This window comes from Numenius arquata, chromosome 7 (genome assembly GCF_964106895.1).
Source record: "Numenius arquata chromosome 7, bNumArq3.hap1.1, whole genome shotgun sequence".
Lineage (NCBI taxonomy): Eukaryota > Metazoa > Chordata > Aves > Charadriiformes > Scolopacidae > Numenius > Numenius arquata.
The window spans coordinates 24,933,360-24,957,661 of NC_133582.1; the positions used below are offsets into that span (position 1 = coordinate 24,933,360).

General features: G+C 37.1%; 1 protein-coding gene across 2 annotated transcripts; it reads left to right on the top strand.

Annotated features, from left to right (window-relative positions):
• Positions 1–1,186: 1,186 nt before the first annotated feature.
• On the top strand, positions 1,187–24,286 carry SANBR (SANT and BTB domain regulator of CSR). 2 transcript variants are annotated; one of them, XM_074150579.1, is made up of 20 exons: positions 1,187–1,336; positions 3,164–3,350; positions 6,671–6,764; positions 7,820–8,058; positions 8,895–8,953; positions 9,791–9,951; positions 10,834–10,920; positions 11,032–11,142; positions 14,307–14,430; positions 14,625–14,777; positions 15,010–15,155; positions 15,532–15,631; positions 16,726–16,758; positions 18,322–18,421; positions 19,476–19,567; positions 19,682–19,710; positions 19,808–19,881; positions 20,922–21,010; positions 21,273–21,364; positions 22,259–24,286. In XM_074150579.1, exons 1-20 carry the CDS (start codon positions 1,187–1,189, stop codon positions 22,293–22,295), a joined length of 2,157 nt encoding a protein of 718 aa, XP_074006680.1. In that variant the 3' UTR covers positions 22,296–24,286. The 2 variants fall into 2 exon arrangements, with proteins under 2 accessions (XP_074006680.1, XP_074006681.1); XM_074150580.1 differs by lacking the exon at positions 14,625–14,777.
• The last annotated feature ends 16 nt before the right edge of the window (positions 24,287–24,302 follow it).

The following is a 24,302-nucleotide window of genomic DNA, read 5'->3' on the forward strand; positions in this document are numbered from 1 at the left end:
TGGGTCTCCCACAGGGTCACAAGTCCTGCCAGCAAACCTGCTCCAGCATGGGCTCCTCTTTTCATGGGGCCACAGGCTCTGACAGGAGCTGGCTTCAGCGTGGGCTTCCCACAGGATCACAGCCTCCTTCAGGCATCCACCTGCTCTGGCGTGGGGTCCTCCAGAGGCTGCAGGTGGATGTCTGCTCCACTGTGGACCCCCATGGGCTGCAGGAGGACAGCCTGCCTCACCATGGTCTTCACCACAGGCTGCAGGGGCATCTCTGCTCTGGCGCCTGGAGCACCTCCTCCCCCTCCTTCTTCACTGACCTTGGTGTCTGCAGAGTTGTTGCTCTCACATATTCTTGCTCCTCTCTCTGGCTGCAGTTGTGCAGGTTTTTTTTTCCCTCCTTCCTAAATATGTTCTCACAGAGGTGCTACCACCGCTGGTGATGGGCTCGCCTTGGCCACTGGTGCGTTCTTCTTGGAGCTGGCTGCCATTGGCTCTATCAGACATGGGTGAAGCTTCTAGCAGCTTCTCATGGAAGCCACCCTTGTAGTCTTCCCACTACCAAAACCTTGCCATGCAAACCCAATACATAATCCTAGCTAATTAGGAGTTATGAGTGCCTTAGGACAACTCAAATGTCAGGTCTTCAGTATGAGAGCTGAAAGACATCCAGGTGTTGCTTTTCCTGGCTACAGCCCTTAGCTGGGTGCCGTGGGTTGGCTCCTACATAATGGAAGTCAGGTGCGCAAAACAGGCAGAATAAAAGATCAAAGGTGAGCAGTAGAAAGTTTGGGAGAATAGACAAGTGTATCTGAATGTAAGTAAATTTAAATTAAAATGTCCCTCTGTAGCTTAGGCTGTTTATTCTGAGACTGTGGGAGGCCTTTTTTTCACATTGAAGGGTTCAGTGGTGTGAATCCCTCCTGGAATCAGAGAACTCAATGGAATAGTGGGTAGTTCCTGCTGCTGTTGTGTTGGTTTTGGTGTGTTTTTCACATCTGCTTCTCCCCCCATGGTTTTGAGGATGCAGATATGAATACATAAGTTTTGTCAAATAAAGCCTTAGTACCAAATGCTGTGGTAAACATTTCCTGTAGTAACTTACTGAGTGCTGCAGTTGACCTAGATCAAGTTTTAGCAGACCATGCAGTAAGACCATGCTAATAACATTTTCTCTTCTAGGCTTAAGGAGCCAAAGATGAGTCGTGGATTTTCAGAAAACAATAACTTTCCATATGACAACAATCAAATGGTTTTGGATATGATCCTGTGTTCCCTAATTGGTGTTCCTCAGCCTATCAACTGGGACAGTGTGGCAAGGCTAGTTCCAGGATATACATCCAAAGAGGTGAATTTACTAATAAAAGAATTTGTATACTTAAAGCAGTACTTTATGAAGAAGAAAACGTCTTTGGGGGAGGGATGGAAATTGAAATTTAAAGCAATGTGGGTTTTTTTCTGAAGTAATTTATACCTAAAGAATTGAAAACGTTAAATGAGGAGTAGACTGAAAGAAAAATTATTTCTGTGACACCTGAATTTTGAAATTAGAAAATACATTCTGCATTTTATTTCATTAGAACTGATATAGAATAAGAACAAAACTTACTGGAAAGTAAAAATTAAAAAGTGAAATAAAAAAACCCCCGTAGTTGTGTTAACATATTTCAAATTACATAGCTAAGATTTTCATGGAAAGGATGGCAGAACCTATTAACCTCATGTAGATTACAATATACTTACTGGCAAACCTGATAACTTTCTATAGTTGTCGTTACGATCCTAAGGAAGTATGAGTTACAGATCTCCATTAGGTAGTTTAGATCGCTGTTGCCTCTTGCTTGGTCCTACAAGATGTAGATTTTTCTTTCTTTGGTTGGAATAGAGATGGAAGAACCTAGTACCTCTGCATGCTTAATCTTTCTGGATTGCTGAATTTTCTGGTGAAATGCTTTCACTTTTTTTAATAATATTTTTTAATTTTTCAGTTCTGAGGGGAAGTAAGATGAAAGAGGGAAATGTTTTTGACCTTGTGATTCAGCAAAGCTGGAAAAAAACAAGCCAACGGTCTTTATCTTCTTGCGAACTTAATCAGATGTGTCAGCTTGCATTTATAGCATTGCTATTGGGCATCACTGTAGCCTTGTATTTAGAACATTAAAAGTGAATGGTTTGGAGTAGGAGCTTATGTGGAATGTTACTGCCTTTCAAGTGTTTGGGGGGAAGTCTCTGCTGTTTACTTTCAATTTGCAGACAGTATAATGCAAATTAAGCAAATAATTATAAAAGTATTGGTGAGCTCTCCTCGTTTTAATTAATACGATTGATTACTACATGTCTGGCTACTCTGGTTTTAAAAGAACAAAGTGTCTCATATATGTGGAGTCCCTGTTTAAGGCAATTAAGTTAATGTATACCTGTGCTTTTATGTATCTGTTGTATATAGTAGACTGGTATCCTTACAAATTTGAGATGCTACATTAATATCAGAAGGATGTCACTGTGTACACTGCTCCCAAAGGGGCAGGTGGCATGCAGCAATGTCCGTTAGCTCAATCAAAAATAAATAAAAACAGCTGCTTGAATGGAGCCTGATGAGCTGTGTCACAGGAGGGTCACCTGTAGAATTAAGTAGATTTACTTGTATGTGTAAATTACCTGTGTATAGGATTCTGCTGAACCAAACCTGTAGTTGTCATTTTATCAGTACAAATTTACAAAATGGAAAAACTTCTAGTTCATCAAAACATGGAATGGAAATCATAAAGTAAAAGAATAATAATTATGAACCAATTACTATAGCCACTTTTAATAACATTTGACAATGTTTATGGCAAAAGAACTAGTTACAGAGAGAATTTAAACTCTCCCCGTAACTTTTCTTTTTGAAGATTAGGCTTAAAATCACAGGGTTTAAGGAAATAAAGGTTGAAACAGGTTCCATCTTGTTTTTTCTCTTTCTGTTAAGAGTATTTAATTATGGTCAGTCTTACTTATTTTACTGTATATTTATGTACTTTACTATTACCACTAATTAAATAGGAAGAATTGTAAGTTTAATATCAGTAACTGTTGACATGCAAAAGATGAAATACAATATCAGTCTCAAATTATAGTTATTAAAAATGTACTGAAACCTACTGCTTCATTATCCTATCATTTAATCTTGTGACAGTGTGCAAAAAGGTTTGATGAACTAAAAAGCAGTGGAAGTTCACCTGTTGACAACCAGTATAATCCCCTGATGGCTTCTGGTGCGAGTCCTGTGGAAACTTTAGCTACGTACATCAAATCCTCCTTGCTCGATACACAGACAGAGTTTCAGGAGCCTGCTATTGGGCAGGATTCCATTACTATAACTGGTATGTTTTTAGTCATTCTGAAATGTGTTGGCTTTGATTATAATCACTATGTGCATGCTTTCCTGTCCTAAGTGGTTAAGTCCACCCAGGAATAGTATTTGTTTATCTTTGAAAAAGAGAGCTGATTATAAATGTAATGCAGACATGCAGTTGCTTTCAGTTAGTTTAGATTAAGAATCAATGTTTGTTTGGGTATTTTTGTGATTCTGTGATTCTGTGATTTTTAATAGCTCGTCCTTCAAAAAGGCGTAAATCCTTACGCTAAATCCTCTGTTGAGGATTTTTGGGGAGAGAAATTACTCTCCTGTTCTGTATCCCCCATGTTGTTCACTGTTCAACCTACAGCCATTTGCAATCATGTTAAGCTGTGCTATTAAAATAACTAGCAAGGTTTGTGTAGAAAAGCTGCAGAGAGCTGAGAAGGTGGTCCCTTGATGTCAGACCCTTCTCTCCCAGCACAAAGGCCTGTGTTAGCCCTGCTGCTCGGTAACAAGATGGCTACATAGGAGTTGGAGCATAGGCTGGCTACTCTTCAGTGCAAGATAGTCTTGCAACGACAGAGGACATGTGTAGGTCAGTTGTGTGTCCCAGTAGTAATTTGGCAGAAGAGGACCGGTCCTAATTGTTGTATTTCAATCACAGTACAATTAAATGTTATTAACATCTCCTGAAGTACTTCTCTTGTAAGAATTTTTAATTAACTATCTTTTAGTAATTCTCTGATTTTCATTGTAGACTGAGATGTTTTCAGCACCCTGTAGGACTTGGTAAATGTGTTGCATGAGAAATTTGCTTCAGTAATGAGTAAACAATTTCTGTGTTAAAAATAAAGAAGACAGTGCAGTATTTAAACAAAATGTTCTCTGTTACCATGTCCTTCACAGTGCTGCAGCTTTCTTCGCAAAAGAAAAACAGCTGTTTGACCTTTGCTGGAGAAAGAATAAAATGTTTTTAATAACTGTAATCAAGAGATGATATTTGAAAACTGTATATGGAGTGTCTAGACTGAAAATGCTTCCAATCAGCTTTCAATTATGTACTTGTTACATGCATGATGTGGAATAAATGCTTCTTGTACCCACAGGTGGCTACTTATAAGATTAGTAGCTTCCCAGTAGGCAGTTAACAAGCTAACTCTGCTTATAGAACTCTTCAGGCACTTAGTGCATGTTTTCTTTTTAACAATGTAATACATGTAATAAGTATTAATGCAGTTCAGTATCCTAATGTTTCCTACTACAAGATCCTACCCTGAGATTTTTCCGTTTCCTTTGTGACTTCAGCTAAATCATTTTCCCTGTCTATTATGTAATTTGTTGATATGAAATCAGGATAATTAATCTTTTTCTCACAGGCCTGAGTGAACTCACCCTCTTAATACTTGTGAGATACTTGTATATTTCAGAATTGGGGATTTGAGAAAAGCTTATTTATAATTGGTTTTTGTTTAATTAATTGCTTCCTAGTGTATTTATTCACATCTGCTTATTGTTAGGATCAAGAATTTTGTGCCTGTTTGGATTTGTTTGTAGACATGAGTAACAGCAAGAAAAAGCAATCAGACTGCATTCATTTTGAGCTGGATTCTGGTTTTGGCTGAGTTATAGAAGCTCATTTATTACTTGCTAATTATAAGGCTAACTGCTGTTAAGTCCCTCTGAATGCATATTATGGCAGTAAACAAGCGTATAAGGTAGCCATCTACTCAAAGTATTTATTACTAACTGTGAGAAGTCAAACAATCTATAAGCTTTTGGGGAAAAGAAAAAAAAATAGGAAGAAATGTATGGTGAAGTTCAGATGTTCCCATTAATTTGGCTGTCTCTGCATATTCTTGATAGCATTATTTCGTTTTCTTTAATAAATGTGTTCAAAATAAACTTCTTAATGTTTGCAGACAGAACTGTCCCATGTTATTTTTCTTCCACAGGCCCTTCCTTTAAAATACTCACTTTGCATTCAAAATCAAGAATTCCCACCTTGGCAGTTTTAATGCTAGCACGGGTCATCTGCCTGCAATGGAATGGATGCCCTGAAGGCTGTGGCTGACCCAGGTTTTAGTAGGGTCTGTCTAGTGAATCTTACCCTTTTATTAACTGTGCTCCCTCTATTATGGTCTTACTAAGGCTTAGCTGCGCAAGGCCTTAGGCTATATCTTTGGAGAGAGTTTTGTTTCTGCTGCCTCTAGTGTGATAACTTTCCTTTCCTGAAGGGCATAACTGCTGTGTTCTGAACTGTGTAGGGCTTCCCGATCATTTTTGGTGTTGGTCTGGTATAGTTATTTAGCTATAAGATGAAGAGGTCTGTCTTGGTCTTCTTCAGAAAAGTACAGCCTTTTACATTACATGAGAGGGAGAAGGTACTTCTGGAACATTTTTCTTAGAAATCTGAGAGTAGGGAGTAATCAGGGAAAACCACGACCTTACGAGTTTTCATCAGTGGAAGACAAATATGTGCCCTTCCATTATTTAAAAAAGATAATGATCTTTCTGATTTACACACAAGATGATTGAAGTTTCAGATTGCAGCGATCCATTCACTGGATCTGAAAAATATCTGAATGCTGGGCTTGTCTTAACCCTTGACCCTGAACTTGCTGGAATTTGTGACTATACCTCGTGGACTTCACTGGCTTTTGTGTTCTGGTTCCACTGCGTGTAGTGCATTTATGAAGATAACCTATTTGTCCTTTATTCCTGGAATAAGTTGGAGGATGTAGTTCTAGGACTAGGCAAATTTCATGGTCTGGTTTCTTTGAGCGTTGTTTTATATAAAAAATCTGCTGCTTTAAGCTGTGTATTTGAGAAACTTAGCAAAAACACATCTTAAGGGACTTCTGCACTTCTGTTTGGAAGCAATGTATTTCCAAAGCTAACAAATTATGGATAAGAAGTGGAGTTAGTCTCAAGTTGTTATATCCAGGCAGCAAAGCTTCCTGAAAACAGAAGTTTTGATGTGACAGAGTCTTAAGAGCCACATCCCACAGAGCAGACAAGGAGAGCTAAAAGAATGGATTGTATTCCCAGAAGGAAGTGCTGAAGACTCTACGTGAATCTTACTGCTTTGTATGGAGACAGGATTGATCTGGGTTTGCAGCCAAAGTGTCTGGGCAACCCAGCCATGCTGTTGGTTTTCCAGTGCATGGCATTCAGAGCAGGAATTTGGATTATCTAGTAGCCCTTGTGATAGCACAGATTTATTGCTATTTGCGTAACATTGCTCCACTGTGAGACCTGTACTTCAGTTGCGTTTCCAAGATGCTGAAGAGCAAAAGGTCAAGCGTTTTTATTCTAATCCAGCCTTTTTTCCTTACATTTAAGGAAGGCCCAGCACAACCTCCATAAGGAATTGTTCTTCAGAATCTGAGAAAGGTCCTGTGCATAAAGGTGGAGAAAGCACTGATGAAAGCCAGGGGTAAGAAGACTTTTGTATGTTTGTTTTCTAGGAGATTATAGAACTGACAGAAAGATGGCTAAATTGCTTTTACTTTTCTGCTGTCACTGAGAAAACAGCTGGGAACATTCTAATAAATGTTGTAAGAAATTTTGAAAACCCTCCATTGCCACAGAAATGTGCTAGTGCTTGGTTTGAGAATTTCTTATGTGCAATAGGGGTAGCTTATTTATAAATCTGTCCATTGTGGCAGAGTGATTGATCATTGCTGTGGTGAGAATGGGAAACATAACCTGATTTTAAAAAGGAATGAAACAAGATTGATGCTCAATAACATTTTAATTTTAAAAAAAAAGTGTTCTGTGAACATAGGTTTGTCCTATATAAAAGTTGGGAAAAGAAAGCCATAAATGAAAAACGCAAATCAAGAATTTTACTACAAATTCAAATAGCCATGCGTGTCACTGTTTATCACACTATAACGTCCCTGTTTTCCATACTATACAAGTACATAGAATAATGTGTTTGTTTGAAACCTAATGGTAGCCATCTTTCTGTAGAGACAGCATTTACAGATTGTAGCTTTGGTGTTTTCTTTAGAAACAGACATTTTACTATACAATAAAACGATTATAATTTCCACAGATGAAAATTGCTATTATATGTCGTTATTGTCCTTGGTGCTTCACTGCTCAGTTTTTCAAGAAAATTAAAAAGGGAGAGCAAGTAAGTTCTCTGTGTAATTCAGGTGGTATTCCATAACAAACTGGAGACAAAACTGGGGACTAGAGCTAGACATTTTCTTTCTCCAGTCCCTTAAATTAACAATTAAATCGCACTGATAATGTGTCAGAGGATGTGCATTTGTGTTCTTCACCTGACAGTGCTAGCTGACAATAGTTTCTATTAATGGTTAATAACTGCAATTTGTTTTCTTTCTGTTAATAAAAACCTGTTAGTGACATTAGTGTTGCAACATGTGATCCAGATTTGGAGATAAGATCTTCATTGATCGGTTTTGGTGTTCCGATTGGCTTACAGTCCTAATTTGGTTTGTGGCATGTTTTCTTTTTGAGGCCAAATATGGTGATCCATGTGTGCGATGAAGCAAAAAACCTCAAAGAAGATTTTGTGTGTCCTCGAGACCTTTTGATTTCAGAAATGAAATACTTTGCTGAATATCTGTCAGTGGATGCCCAGCGCTGGGAAGAGGTGGACATTTCAGTGCACTGTGACGTTCACATCTTTGACTGGTTGATAAGATATGTTAAAAGGAACACTAAAGATTCTGAAGCTAATGAAATGCCCACTTTAGGTAAAATAAAAGTGTGTAGATCATTGTTGTAAGTTCATTATTTTCTGTACTAATGGAAGATTAATGTTTTTGATACAGTTCAGCCCAGTCTCTTTGTTTCTGACTGTTGCACTGAGGTTTGCCATTTGTTAGAAAAGTGTTGCAACAGATATCCTCTGGTCGTTGTAACAGATATCTCTGATTTGTCAACATTGACAGTTTTGAGGAAACATCCTGATAGCTGAAGCTGTGAAAAAATTCCAATATATTCTGGGACCTCTTCTTAACAGGAACAGAGTGGTAGTTTTAAAACACTGATGATTATTGGGTTTTGTTTTGTTTCCTCTCTGCTCCCTATCAGTACAACAGCAATATTTTCTAAAATTTCAATGCAATCTAATATAGTGGTAGAACTTTTGCCTTTATGAATTTGAAGCAAGTTTTTAACCTTTTTGTGAGCCTTGGGTACCATTTTTAAAAAATATAAACACACCAAGAGATTAGAATTATAGCTTGCAGTGCAAAGGTTATGTTATGCAAAATCTCAGCTGGGTGTGGTGGCTACAGGTGGAAGTTAATCTTGTTATGTAACTGTTTTGTCATTGTATCTATATGAAGCCACGTTTTCCAGTTTTTATAAATTCCAGTTTGCTTTAGTTGTACTCTGGCCACCTAAATGATAAATCAAAATTTTGTTTCTTAAGATGGGAAATGCTCTACATATTGGAAGATGGAACGTCAGGTTGATTGGTAATATAATACTTAAAATAGATACTAAATATTCAGAAGGAGAGATGTGATATGAAATTATCAAAAGAATTAATGTAAAAACCTTTATTTTTGTTGTTGCCTTTTAGAACCATCAAATGTCATATCAATTCTTATTTCTTCTGAGTTTTTGAAGATGGATTCATTAGTAAGTATTTAAAAAACCAAGATTCTCTGCCTGGTTAATTACCAGGTGTCTAACAGCTTGGTTGTTATGCTTTGGCTGTTACATAAACAGATGATGCAAGAAGAAAATGTTGAGATTTTACCAGCTTTCTTATTCAGTGCAGTAATTAATATTTGCAGAATCTCAATGCAAGAAAACTTACAGAATAAGTTATTTATAAATGTGATAGTGGGATCTTGGATTTGCCTTCTGATAACTTATCTAGGTAACATCAGTATCTGACATTTGATAGGTTTTATTAAAAGAGATGGTTAAATCAATTAATAACTTTGTTTTATATCCTTTTTACATGAGTGATGCTTCTGCAATTTAGGATCTGGTTCTCCAGCTCTATTTAAGTAATATCTGCTGACTTGTTTGTTAAAAAGTTTGTCAAAAATCCTGTTGTTGGGGTGACCCACAATTAAATACACAGTAAACATAGCTGTTGACGCTGAGATCCAGGCAGTACTATGTACAATGAATACTGTGGTTCTCTCTTTACAAGCAACTGGAAGGTACCGCTTGTTGAAGATGAGACATTTGTGGAGTTGTTTTCTGGTCTGTTGAAACCTTTTGGAGGAGAACATAAACTAACTTAGAATCTCCATTAGATAAATCTCAGCCTTGTTTTTATTTTTAAGTTGAACTGAAATATTTTTCCAAAACACCAGACACTTAAAAAAAAAACCACCACAAAAAAACACAAAACAAAAAAAAAACCACAAAAAATAACAACTTGAAGCAATGAGTACATCTTTTGAGATAGCTTTGTCTAGAATGCCTTAACATTCTTTTTAATGTTTCTATTTTTCCTAGGTAGAAAAATGCATTCATTATTGTCACAAAAATATGAATGCTATTGTAGCCACGCCGTGTAACATGAATTGTATCAATGCTAATCTTGTCACACACATTGCTGATCTCTTCACGCACAATGAAGTGGAAGAGTTAAAGGACAAAAGGGACAAATTTAAGAGGTAACTCTTTGCGCTGTAGTACACTACTGAAGTGTTGTCAGGCTTTTGAATCATTTTTCAGAACAGCTAAGACACTGTGGGGTTTGAGTTACATTATGGGAGAGTATAAATTGTGTATATATCTTTAACACAGACTATCATGAAGTGGCTTCACAATTTTATATTAAAATTATGAGCAAAAGGAAATAGCTTTTTATAGAAAATGAGCAAAAGGAAATGCCATACTAGGGGTGTGATGTGGACAAATTATTCATGAATTCTCACACGGAAGCCAGGATTAGGGTAAGGAACCTTTTATGCAATGACATGCTCCTAATTCATAGAGAATGGTTTGGGTCCAGCATCCTGTGAACTCTGATGTTTGGAGATAGAATTTAGGATGTCTAGAAGGCTGAATAGTTTTGATGGAATACTATTTCATACACAAGGACTCCAGCTTAGTCAGTATCAAGATAAGGGCCAATTATTGGAGGGCAGACTGACAGACAAGCAAGGTGAAAGTAGGAAAGTATTTTAATCAATAGGGATGAAGACATTATAATTTTTACCATTAAACTTAAGTGTAATTTTGCAAAAGTATTCATTAATAGAAGATCTTTTAGTCAAGATAGAAGCTGGCAGTTAATATTGGCAAACAAAGAATATAATAGAGGAAAAAAATTAAGAGATCTCTTTCCTCACATCTTTGTAAAAATAACAGCTGAGCTGGTCAGGAACCAGTTATCCAAGCAGATTATTTTCAAGGAACATCACATTAAAAAATACATTCTGAAAGAAATATCATAACTTTGCATATCATCAGAATATAATTGTTAGTATCATGATACATAAAACAATTTTCAGTTTTTTCTAATGGGTAAGCTGTGTTGCTGTCATTAATAGTAAACTTTTCTGTAAGAAGATTGAGAGACTCTTTGATCCAGACTACCTAAATCCAGATTCTCGAGGAAATGCAGCAACTTTATACAGGTACGGTCTTTTTATATTACTACTTCAGTTGCAAGGACAGTCCCTGCGTTTCAAAGTTGTGCTCTTACTCCAGTACTGTCTCTTTTTTTTTTTTTTTTTTTTTAAATCTAGGTGTTGTTTATGTAAGAAGCTGCTAACTAAAGAAACTGAAAGAAGAATTCCTTGTGTACCAGGAAAAATCAACATAGATCAACATGGGAATATTGTGTATGTTCATATAAGGTAGTGAAAATATGTATATTAAAAATATTTCTTCAACTATGTGTTTTTAAAAAATACTACATGTTTAGGAATTATCAGATACTCGCATTACAAAATGAAGTCATAGATATTTGAAGAGCAGTATGAAACATCTCAACTCATTATGTTACCTAGCAAAAAAAACACCCCAAAAACGGGCGCAATTATGATGTTCTGAAATTCATTCAGTAGTGTTGCTGCTGAATGGAAATGGAAAAACTACAGCCATGATTACTGGGAGAGCTATTTTGGGTTGTACTGCCTTAAATAGAAAACGCTTAGCTAATTCTTTCATTGAAGAGTTTTAAGATACGTGTAGTTGATGACCAATTAAATTAAAGGCTGCATTTCCGCAATGTTTGTTGTGGAGTGATAGATCCACCTCTGCCAGCAAAGAAGTGCTAAAGATTGTTTTCTGGACTGACTTTATACTGTCAAATCAAATACTTAGCCTGCTTAAAGGCTACTATATATAAACTTTGCCAGTTGTTTTTCTGTTCTAAAGTATTTGTCAGAGGAGCTTCCAGAATCTATTCTTTATGTAAGCCTTATTCATTTGGCACAAATGTTTAATTCAATTCTGTCTGTTTGATCCATGTTTGTGAACAGCTGGGTTCTCTTCTTAATGAAGATCAGTGCATGATCAGCTGCAATTCCCACCCTCCCCACGTGCCCCCTTTAAGGAAGATAGCGGGAAATTAGTAACAGGAGACCTTTCTCATCAAATGTATTCAGAACAACCAAACACAGTTCAGTGTCAGTTCCCTGGTAATGTGTTTAGTGTTCCCTGCCATGAGTAATTCCAAGGTGTGGATCAAATTCTGCCTAACAGTCTAAATAGAACGGAATCTTGCGACCCTGTCCTGGCCTATTAGGATCATCACGTAAAATTAATTAATTGTATTATTTCACTTAAGCTGACTGTATGTAGCTGCTATGAATTTCCTAGCATATAAATGTACAAGGTTTTAAAGTTACTCAGAGGATTATTTAGGTTCTAATTATTTGCCGTGTGGTACTTGTGACTACTTTTCTACTCAGAATCCGTTTACCATCCTTAAGTGAAGTAATGCTGGCTGCTAATGAATTTAGGCTTAGGAGCTAATACAAGCCTATCTTTAATGATTTAAAAATAGGTTTATGCTTATTGGTCCTCTAGTGGTGCCTAGAATTAACTTCCTGTTGGAAATACTCCTTGCTTAGGTTAGATGTGTATATATAATAAAAAACGTTTCAGGACAGGGCTTAAAATTGTGGGAAAACATTAATCTGCTCTTTCTGAAGATGGCATGCACCAGTGCAGGTTGTGTATTCTATTCTGAAGTGGCGTGTGTCGTCACTAGGAAGGAGCAAAGTCCTGTATTTTTAAGACCAGAAGTCTCAGATCCATCAAAAAGACATGGTCTTATATTTTCAAACTTTCATTCTTAACTGTGTAAATTGCTGTTGCTTTGCAGCTACATAGAAACACGTTTTGTTGGCTTTTAAAATAAATAAAATAGAATGACAGTACTTTGCTTCTGTTGCACAACTTAACTACTGTAAAGACAGAGAACTGCACCACTGATCACAGCCCTCTGAGCTCTGCCATTCAGCCAGTTCTCAATCCACCTCACTGTCCACTCATCTAACCCATACTTCCTAAGCTTACCTATGAGGATGTTACGGGAGACGTTGTCAAAAGCCTCGCTGAAGTCAAGGTAGATGAAATCCACTGCTTTCTCCCTCATCCACCCAGCCAGTCATTCTATCATAGAAGGCTATCAGATTGGTCAAGCATGATTTACCTTTGGTTAATCCATGCTGACCACTCCCGATGACCTTTTTTCTTCTACATGCTTAGAGATGACATTCAGGAAGGTGTTATATCGCCTTACCAGGGATTGGAGGTGAGGCTGACCAGCCTGTAGTTTCCTGGATCCTCCTTATTGAAGACTGGCACGACATCAGCTTTCCTCCAGTCCTTAGGCACCTCTCCTGTTCTCCATGACCTTTCAAAGATGATGGAGAGCAGCTTTGCAATAACATCTGCCAGCTCCCTGAGCAGTCGCAGCTGCATCCTATCCAGGGCTCATGGATTTGTAGGTGCCAAGTTTAGTTAAATGATCTCTAACCTGATCCTCGTGGATCGAGGGATAGTCTTCCTTACTCGAGGCACTTTCTCCTATCTCCAGGGTCAGAGGTTCTTGAGGGCAAGACTTAGCAGTAAAGACTGAAGCAAAGGCGACATTCAGTAGCTCTGTCTTCTCTGCATCCTCCATCACCAGGGCACCCACCTCATTCAGCAGCGGCCCACTTTTTCCCTTGTCTTCTTTTTACTGCTGATGTACTTGAAGAAGCCCTTTTTGTTGTCTTTGACATCCTTTGCCAGATTTAATTTCAAGTGGGTTTTAGCCTTCCTCATTGCATCCCTGCATACTCTGACAGCGATCCTATACTTCTCCCAAGCAGCCAGTCCTTTTTTCCATGTTCTATAAACTTCCCTCTTCCTTCAGAGTTTTTCCAGAAGCTCCCTGTTCATCCATGCAGGTTTCCTGCCTCCTTTGCCTGATTTCTTGCTCCTAGGAACGTACCGATCTTGAGCTTGGAGAAAGTGGTGCTTAAATATCAACCAGCTCTCTTGCACTCCCCTTCCTTCTAGAGCCTTAGCCCATGGGATTCCTTGAAGTAGGTCTTTGAATCTCCTGAAATTTACGGTTGTAATTCTACTTTTTGCCCTGCTTCTTCCATGCGGGATCCTGAACTCATGATCACTGCAGCTAAGGCTACCCCCGACTTTCACATCCCCAACTAGACCTTCTTTGTTTGTCAGCGCAAGGTCCAGCAGAGCACCTCTCCTCATTGTTTCCTCCACCACCTGTGTCAAGAAGTTATCATCAATGCTCTGCAGAAACCTCCAGGACTGTACATGCCAGGCTGTGTTGTCTTTCCAGCAAATGTCAGCGTAGTTGAAGTCCTCTGTGAGAACCAGGGCCTGTGATTGTGTGCTTGTCCCACATTGTATATCCTTCCTGTTCTAAACTCTTCTGTAGATCTTTCACCAGTGGAGCATGTGGTGTTCTGCTCCTTCTCCACCTCACCTTTATGGTGGCAGGATCAAAACAGAGGTATGACTTTGTTTGCAACCTGACCTTTTTCTTTTTTAGAGACAAAACCTGGGAAATCCACGAGTACTTAATTGGCCTTCATGAGGAATTGAAATCCTGGCGGGATGTTTATTGGCGTCTTTGGGGGACTGTCAATTGGTTGACCTGCTCAAGATGTAACCAAGTTAGTATATTTTCACTTTCACTTGTTTGTCTGTAGGTGGCTTGTTGTGGGTGACTTTTGGAGGATGAGGCAGGGATTAAAGCAGTTTGGAAAATATATGGCAATAAAGCTTGGTATATGTTCTTTATAGTGCAAAATTTTGGCTTCCATTGGTAGTCTCACTTGGCATTATCTCTCTTTTTATTCTGATGTAGTCTTTCCTGTGTACTGAATTCTCCCATTGCCAGTACCATTCGCAGCCAGTTCTTTATCCAGGTGTAGCAAGTGCTCTGGGCTCAACTGGGACAGGAGTATATCCCTGTTGTAACCAAAAAGTACTTCGATTTGATCCTACAACCCTCCCAAAGGTACTTCAATACTGACTCGCTTTTAAAAGAGCATAACACATTGGGGGGGAGGCAACAGTGTGTTATTAAAATTGATCTTTTCCAAAAGAAGGACTGTAAATTGTTGCAGCGTCCCAAGGCAGGCTAGGACCTTGGGACACGAGTTCGAATTTGAACTTTTGTTATTGTACTTACTGAAATCAGTTCTTCCCGTTAACTCAAATATTTGATCTTTCGTGTATATGTATCACAGGGCTGCAAAGTGAGGGATCACATGGTTGATTTACCTTCAGGAACTGAAGATGGGGATGCTTTGCCATCTCAAACTACTAAAATATTGAATGATCTGCTTCATCATAGAGATGTTATTGTTGTTCCTTTCACTAAGGATGAGAATAGGTAAGAACATCTTATTGTGTTACTGAAATAACTTACCCTTCAACACTTAACATGTACGTACATTACATTTTATTTTTTTTCCATTTTAAAATGGGACATAGGACTTTTTAAAGTTCACTTATTTTTGATCATTTAGTTTGAAATGGGGAAGAGAAGAGCAAGTACTTTTCCCTTTTGCATATTTCAATCAGGCACTTAGTCAATCATCCTTCATAAGCATTCACTCATGTCTTTATATTTTAATGGGTTGTAATCAAAATACTATGTGGCTAACTTGTAGATCTGTCTTCTCTCTTGGTGCATGATGAGTAAAAAGAGTGATTCTAAATATGCGAAACAGAAAAATTTATTTTCGTTTCACATCTTTCTCTTTAAGTGATTCTGGTATTGGGCTCTGTGATGAAAAAGGCATTGAATGTGATGTGCTTGTAGAACCAAATACGCCATGGGGTCCCAAAACTGGAGAAATCAATGCTGTGAGTGCTAATGTTTTTTTCCCCCTTTTTTCTGATAATGAAGATTCTTACATGGGTACTTTGAAGAATTCATTAGACAACTTTTAATAAAAGCCAAAGCGTTACATAATTGGAGAAAGAAGTGCACTGCTGTACATTGCAGGATAGCATAAGCTAGCATAAGTACAAAATATCTGGTTAGTGAAAATGCAAAACTTTTACCCTGTCTGCTGGAAATACTTCTGTATATCAGAGGCAATTCTCCATATGTTTGTGCTTTCCACCCCATTCTTAAACTGATGATATTTAAAGATCCAGTTGTACTTTGAAATATATCACATGGCAAATATTAAATAATTGCTGTCTTTGTTTTGTCTGCTGATGTATCTGGGTATGTCCACATGACTTTTGCAAGTCCATAAATGAAGAACAGTAACTTGGGTTGTGATTTGGTTGGGTTTTTTTTTCCCAAGATGTGAAAGATTTTACTTTCCAGAGCTACCATGAATGTATGTTTATATCACATTACTATGTGTATGTCAGGTCAACAGTGATACTTTTGAAGGCAAGTTTAAGGAGACTTTATAATACTACCTCTGGTTTAAAAAGAGCTTTCATGCGAAGTTAAATTTTTTAATTTCTGCACCAATTGTGGAATTTTTGGTAACTCAAAAATCCTGATGGTAGCACAATGCTGCTGATTCTATGAGAATTTCAAAGAGAATATCAGAAGCTCTCCTGTGATAATAATAGCAGGAGGCTATTCAAGTTAAACTCTATAACAATCTGGTACATAACTGTCCTCCCTCTCCTGGTCTGCTTTTTTGATTAAAATCAGCTGTAAATATTTTTAGTGCTAAGGTTAGGCACATTAAAACATGACTCTGAATTCACTGCATTTAAGTGATCACTGGTTCATAATCAGTTTGAAGTTAGTCATTCCACCATAATTTATAGTTAACAATGGAGTAGGCCTTCTAGGAGTTACCAGTGTAGAGTGCTGTATGCTAACATACCACTCCTATTTTTAGAATTCCACTCACACTTTTTTAATTCTAATTATTATTATTATTTCTTTAACTTATATGCCTTTCTCTCTCTTTCTGTGGCAACAGTTTCTTTCTCTGAAGAACTGGACTTTACAGCTGGTTAGTAAAATATTTTGTTTATAAATTTAAATATTTGCTCTTCTGCACTTGCAGGGAACTAGCTTTGTGTTTTGTCTTATTTTCTAATTAATTTGGTGGAAAATATATTTTCTTACTGTTGCTTTAATTTGGAGATTGCAGCATAGCGACACTTTTACAAGAAAGTATGTGTGAAATACGACTTTGGCCTGAAAAAAGATTATATATTCCTTTTAAATGGTTTTATAAATGACAACAAACAATAGACCAGCACTGCAAGCATCAGTTCTTAATAGTTCATTAGGCTGACAGAGATGTAAATCATCAAGATCAGTCTCTTTGACTTGTCTGAGATGCTTCATGTCTTCTGTATGCTGCTGTTTCATTGCAAAAAGCTTTTGTCAGATTTTGAGGTCTTAGCCAAATGCAGGAAATCAGGAGTCATTCTTTCAGTAGCATAGGATGTCACATGATTTACTGTTTTTATATGTAAATGCTAAGAGAGCAGCAGTTTACGTCTGTCACTCTTGAGGATTTGTGTTGCAGTGTGATGTTTGAGAGTCTTATAATAAGATGATTCTTCTTGCAAAAACATGGCTCCTAAACTTTTTGAACTTGCAGTCCGTGTTAAGCTTTATTGTTTCTTGTGCATTAGTAGGCACTCGTTATCACTTACTTCAAAAGATATGCGTATACTCAAACAATATAAACATCACATTCCTTAATATTTTCATCATTCTGTGCTGATCAGTTAGGAACTATTCCCTGCAACCCCATCTGTTCCAATATTGGAGCCCATAGTTTATTATGATGTACAAGAGATAGCAGGAAAAAAAAAATTTTAGGTGTTAGGGTGAGTTCACAAAAAGAAAGCCAACCAGATATTCCAGACCAACTTGCAATAAATTATTAATGCAGGTAGCTCTGGTGTACATAGTCTGTGTGTATTTGTAGTGTGCTGCGATATGCATGCTTTGTGGTATTTAATTACTGAGTATCTCAGCAATTTCAGGCAGTTTGCAAGATGCAGCAAGCCTCAACAAAACCATCCGTAAACCTGTAGTTTCCTGTATTCTGTGATTCGCTACCTTAACATAAATTTTCTTATTAATTAGAAAAAGAATATAGCCAGAAATACATTGGATATTAAACACTGAATCATACAACAATACAAGTTAGAAGGGATCTCTGGTGGTCATCTTATCTATTTCCTCCCACTCTCAAAGCAGGGCCAACATCAAAGTTAGATTCAACTTCAAAGATGTACCATTTTGCTCAGGGTCATATCCAGTCAAATCTTCAGTATCTCTGAAGATAGAGATTCTGCAGCCTCTGGGCAACCTCTTACAGTGTTTGAGCTCTTGAAAGAAACATAAATAAAAATATTTGTCAGTACGTTCTAATCAAAGATTTGAAATTACTTTCTTTACATTTGAGAATCATGTTCTTGGACGTAACTATGCACAGCTGTGTCACTAAGATACAGAGCTAAATGTGAAGACAACTCCTTCAGGACAGATTTAATGTATTGTTTAATTGGAATCAAGCCTCACTTATCTGTGACACTCTCCTCCTCTTGATTAGAAACAGCAGTCATTGTTATCTGAAGAGGAGGAGTATACCACTGGCTCAGAGGTCACTGAGGATGAAGTGGGGGATGAAGAAGAAATATGCAGGAAACCAGGTACAACAAGTCTCTACAGTTGCCCTCTCTGGGTATTAGAGGGATTCAAGGCAACAGAATTCTTCTGTAAGCAAATTTTAAACATTAGGCAATCTAAAAAAGAATGTTACTTAAATTTTATTTCTAGTTTTTCTGTGTTTAGATAGAAATTACCCCACTGCTCAGTGCCATCAAAAATCACTGGCAAACAAGGAAAGCTGCAGCTCTTTGTGTCTGAGATGTCCTCGAAGTTGATCAAGGGCGTATTTTGCAGAAAAGACTTATCAAGTGACTTTTATGGAGTTTTGTGGAGATAAATGTTGGAAGAAATGGCAGTAGCTACACAACTATATTTTTGCATGCTGGTTTTTTTTTTCTTTTTTTCCAGAATATTCTTTTGGTTACGTAGTGGAAGGACTAGTGAATGTGGCTAGAACTGTGTCTGCATTGAAGAGAATCTCTATATGATGTAAAAGGATTTGGGTTTTTTTTTGGGGGGGGGGGGGGGGGGGGTGTTTTTTTTGTTTGTTTTTTTTTAAATGTGAGGGGGTTAGGAACATGGAAAGCTAAAAATCAGCTTCTCCTTTTCACCCTAGCAATAAGTCATTTGAACAGAGACAGTTCTTTGTTGTTTTAGTCTTGACTTAAAGGGATTGGAGTGTACCAGTTTGTTTGGGGGGAAAAAAAAAAGAAAACAAAGGTTGAAGGAAAATTTTTGTAGTTTGACTTTAAACTTCTTTGGTCTGATATCACTTAGAGCTTGTTGATTGAATTAATATGGTCAAAGATGTAGCTTGTATGTGCACTTGCTTTTAATTTTACAACAGAAAGGTTGTGCAGTTATGTGTAACCACTCTGCATTTTAAATATGTACTTGAGTTCTTGTACACTTCTCATGGAAAAGTGTTTGAGTAATCTGTGTGTGTTAGCACGCCTGGAGCACTAACAAAGGGAAAATAGCCTGTTCATTTACTCTGTTTATAAAGGAATAGAGGGAAAAATTATTTTGTAGCTGTATAGTTCAGAAAATCTAAGTATCTGTGATGGTATGAGTAGATGTTTCTTCAATTAGCAGGGAGAAAGGAGAAATTAAAGAAATCCCACAAGCACCCAAAGAAAGTGTTTTCTTCACCTAGTGTTCAGAAAAAGGAGAAGCCGTCTGACAAGGTAAAATCAGAGCTGTGAAACCAGCCTCTCTAGTTGGGTTGAATAATGAGGAATTTTCTTAAGTTTTGGACTCGATCTTAAAACATACTTAATGTGTTTTTCTTTCTTCGATAGTCAAGTTCCCGAGATGCATCTCCATTCGTGTAAGTAATTTTCAAAGTCCTTGAGAACGTATTCTAGTATATCCCTTTTTGTAAAGTGTTACTGATAACATTGTGTGCATCTTTCTTTTCTAACCAGTGTGAGTATGCAGCAGAACAAGTGGGATGCTTCCAGGTCACTAAGATTCAACCAAGATGCTCAAAGAGAAGATGGTCCGTTCTTGCATGAGTTTAGCTTTCATAAAGTTAATATTATGCAAAGACAATTCATATAAGAAATGGCTAATTTTCTTAAAATATAACTACTTAGAAACCTTTAGGTTGAATTTCATCTCAGATACAGCAATGTTTTTTTGGGTGTATTTTTTTATAGTTGCTTCTCATTTGGAAGAGAACAGTTTTCAAGTAGGCTAATCATTAGTAATCAAACCACACAGCAATCTCATAATCTTCCAAATTGTACAAAAATATTCATACAGCTAGGAACTCCTTCTGAAAATGTTACTTTAGGATTTGATTGGCATTTATGAGCAATCTCATCTTTCCTACCACAAAGATTTTTTTTCTCCTGTAGAATAATAGAAGCAAAATCCACCATATAATACTATACCTTGTAGTCTTGCACACAGATTGAAAAATAAATGGGCAGCATTGGGCCTACTGGCTGGGAAAGTACTGAAGAGGAGTTCCAAGTTTGCCAGAGAAGAACTGAAAAATGCATGATTATACGTGTCTGTTAGCATGGTTTATGTTGTTTATTGGAATGTCAGCACATAACCTACGGGGGTGATAGTTGTGTCATCTGATGGCTACATAAGTATGTGAATAATTTTTCCTGCATCCCTGTGCCATTTGTTGTCTGTGCAGATAAACAGAGGTAATCATTCACTTCTCTTTCCCAGTCTTTCTGACTAAAAATATTCAGAATTATATTTGTTTGCTCCACCTTTTTTAATCTCTCCTGAGATTCTTGTGCATTTTTGCTGTTTTGAAAGCCTCTACTTCAAAATCATTCCCATGGATTTTGATCTCAGTGTAATGCCTCAGGCTGATTCTGGTATCTGCCAAGAACGCTGCTGAAGCTACATTATGTATCAGGATCTAGGATCTTTGGTTATTCAAGATTTTTTTGAAATGAAAAGAAAGCTACTTTTACAAATAGAATATCAGTAACATGTGTATCTAATTCTTCTCTCTTGTGTTCAGTAGCAAGGAAAATGTCTGTTCTAAAGAGTCTTTCTTATTCCTGACAGATCAGAGAAGAATGTCTGAGATTACAGGGCACTTAATAAAAATGAGACTGGGTGACCTTGATCGAATCAAGTCAAAAGACAGCAAAGAAGTAAGATTTGTCCGGTCACAATGTAGTGTTTGCCATGTCGGGGAAAATAGTTTAAAATAGTATTTACATTTGTTACCTTTAAAAACTGGACATGGAAAACAGAATGGGTTTAAAAGGTTTTAGTACTGGGTTGTGATAATGAAACCTTTGTGATAATAAAGTATGCCATAGGTTTTGTTGAATATTAGTGATTTTTATGAAAACTCACTGATTAAATGGCAAAACTTGATTTTTTTTTTTTTTTTTTTTTTCTGGATTCCAGTATGCAGGAGGCATTTATTCTAGACTTGAAGCTCAGATAAAGGCCTCGGCACAGATCAGCGCACGACAAAACAACGCCGAGAAGAATACCAGGTAAGGTATTAAAATAAAAGGAAAAAAGCAGAATGTGGATTTAGGGGATGGGTGGGTTTTATTTAAAGAAAAACACGCCTCATTTCATACACAAAAAAAGTGTATGTATCCCTTCCAGCAGGTTAACCATATATGATGTGAAAGCTTCATTTGTCAAATTAAACTAGAGCTAAGAGAATGAAACTCTTGTTCCCATGCTGGAAGAACTGCTTTATAGCTTCTGTGTTGGAAGGTTGGCTGCTGCTCCAGTAGAAGTTTCTGTGAAATTATGGATAACTGGAAGAGCATTAGCCAAGATCCCTTAGCCTGTTCTTTGGCCTCCTGCCAAAAACAAGACCAAACTTCCCCACATACACCAAAAACCTATGTTACTGCATATTGGTCATCTGTGCCTTAAATGGATAAAACAAAGAACTGAGAAGCTGGCACATTGTGTGTAGTCGTAGAGCATAGAACTGGTCGTAATTTGGCCAGCAGGTGAGCCCCTTGAGCTGAAGCTTGTAGTGGAGTTCCTGACAAACTTTTAAGGAGTGGGCTGGAAGCTTCAAATACATTGTCGGAGGAATTTCTCACAGGTCTTGTTTTTGTCAAAAAAATGCATATGACTTTCTGTAGAATTAGTGGTTTCACAAGAAGATATTTGACATCACCGTTCTTTCAGCTGTGTACTTTTGTACAAATATGCAGTTTGTGGGTACAAATATCCTGGCAGAAAGGTGACTTTCTCAATAATAGATTTTGAGAGTGAGATTTCTTTTTCCTTTTCTTCTCTCAGAAGACACTTTAACATGAAAGTAATTTCAAGCAAGTACTGTACTAGGGAGCTGACTGGACAATAAGTTAAAATTCTAGCAGTAATAATGTGCATATGTTTCTTATGTGTTCTGAATCCAGGTCAAAATCCCGTTTTGGTCAAGGCCGTCCAACATAAGGACTCATGAAAAACCTTTAGCCAGAATATATTACTGCTTCCTGAAACTGTACTGCACTCTGACGTACAGAGAATGCACATCTCTGAAAGCTTTCCAGTTGACTTATTTATTACTTTAAGCCTTGTAAATTATTTTGTGCGATAAATGAATGCAAATCCAATAAGGTCTGTACTTATTTTAATTGTAAATATACTATTTCTTAAATTTAATTTTGGTTTTTTTTTAGGCAATTGTGTTAAGTTGCATAGAAAATATTTTATAAATCTACAAAATTAAATTATCAGACTAACTTTATTTATGGGGGAAGACATAAATATGCCTTTTCGTATGCTAGAAATACTGAAAAGAAAAAGCAAGACTACTGAATTCTGAATACAGTCAGCAGCACTAACACAAGTCGCCTAGAGTATTTACATTGTGTAGTATTTGATCGTACGTTTTAGGTCAGTCCTCTGGGGATTTGCATTTAAAGTCTGTGACAATACCTGTGACTTAGACTAGCTTAAGCAAAATTCTAATGCAGTTCTGAGGCTTCCTTTTGTATATCACACAACTCCTGTTGGTGTGAAGGTGGGTAGCAGGTAGAGACTAGACCTCCAAAGATTATATAAATGCCATGAGGATGCAGTACTGCATCTTGCACGTGAAACGCTTGCTTTACTTGTATGTGAAATTAATGCTCATTCCTATTCCATATCTGACTCCTTACACAACACAGTATTTTATTCCCTTCTAATATCCAGACCTTAGGAGCAAAGCAGTTCTGTCTCTTAATGATGCTTTGTCACTAAATTTCCGAGCAGATACACTGTTAATTCTGCATCTGTTAATGGAGATGAATCATTATGAAGGTTTGTGCATGTACATCTTTTGGGTCTAGTTACTTTCTGAAACCTGCCTGAATAACACTGTTTAGAAGTCAGATGCACTTTCAAGTTCTATATTTGGAGCAATAGAATACAAGTTTGTCTATATGTAAAATCCAGGGCTACCAAAATGAAATAACTTGCCTAGAAGATATGTCACATAATGGCAATAATGGCAATAATAATGGCTGAATTGAAGTAAACACATTCTGACTTTTTGAAACAGGTAGAAAGAGCACTCAGGGAAAGCTTATTCCAGACCATGGCTGTACAATAAATTGTGAGTCTGGAATTAAGTCAGCAAGGTCCTGGGTGGGAGGGCGGGGTGGGGTAAGGAGAGGGAGATCATTGTTTAAATGCATTCTTCTCTCCATTCAGGCTTTTTTTTCATTTGTCTCGTTTCTTGAGGATTTTCAATAGGCGTTAGAAGACCAGGATAGCAATACTTGAAGATACTGCTTTCAAGGTGGAACATTTTTATTGAAACAATTAAAAACTAATGTTGTTTATTGTGTGTTTTGTCCAACGCTGTAGCAAATCTGGAGCCCAATGAAACCAACAGGCAAAACTGTGGATTTCAATGGCTTTAATTTTGGGCAGGAGTGGTAATTTTGCAGGAGTGCTTTAATCTGTATCAAATAAATAAGGCTTTATTAATGCTTCAGGCCCGTTTACAAGGAGTAATGCAGTTTTAAGCACTTACAGTAAACATTGGAAGACTGATTGTTCTTTGTTGAAAGAGGAAGTATTATATAAAATCCACCATGTATGAAAATGCAGTAGAGTAAGTGTTTTGCTACAATTTTATGACTTCTGATAGAGCATTGTTCCAAATTCCCAAGATAAACTTTGCTATGGAAGTTGCAGGCTGCATGTATGTGTGTTTAGTTTTCATAGAACTACTGACTAGAAGAGAAGGGAAGATTCTGCTGGTTTAGTTCTGTGGGAAAGTGCCAGTTCTACATGCCAGTATTGTTATATTCAAAAATATTTTTGAGCATATAAAAATAACATACATGATATGCAGTCTATCTTTTTTTCCCCTTACCAACCACCTTGAATTTTTGTCTTATATTAATTTTGAAAATTTGTCTTGGTTTAATGGAAATAAATGTTACTGATTTAAGAAGTGTGTGAGTT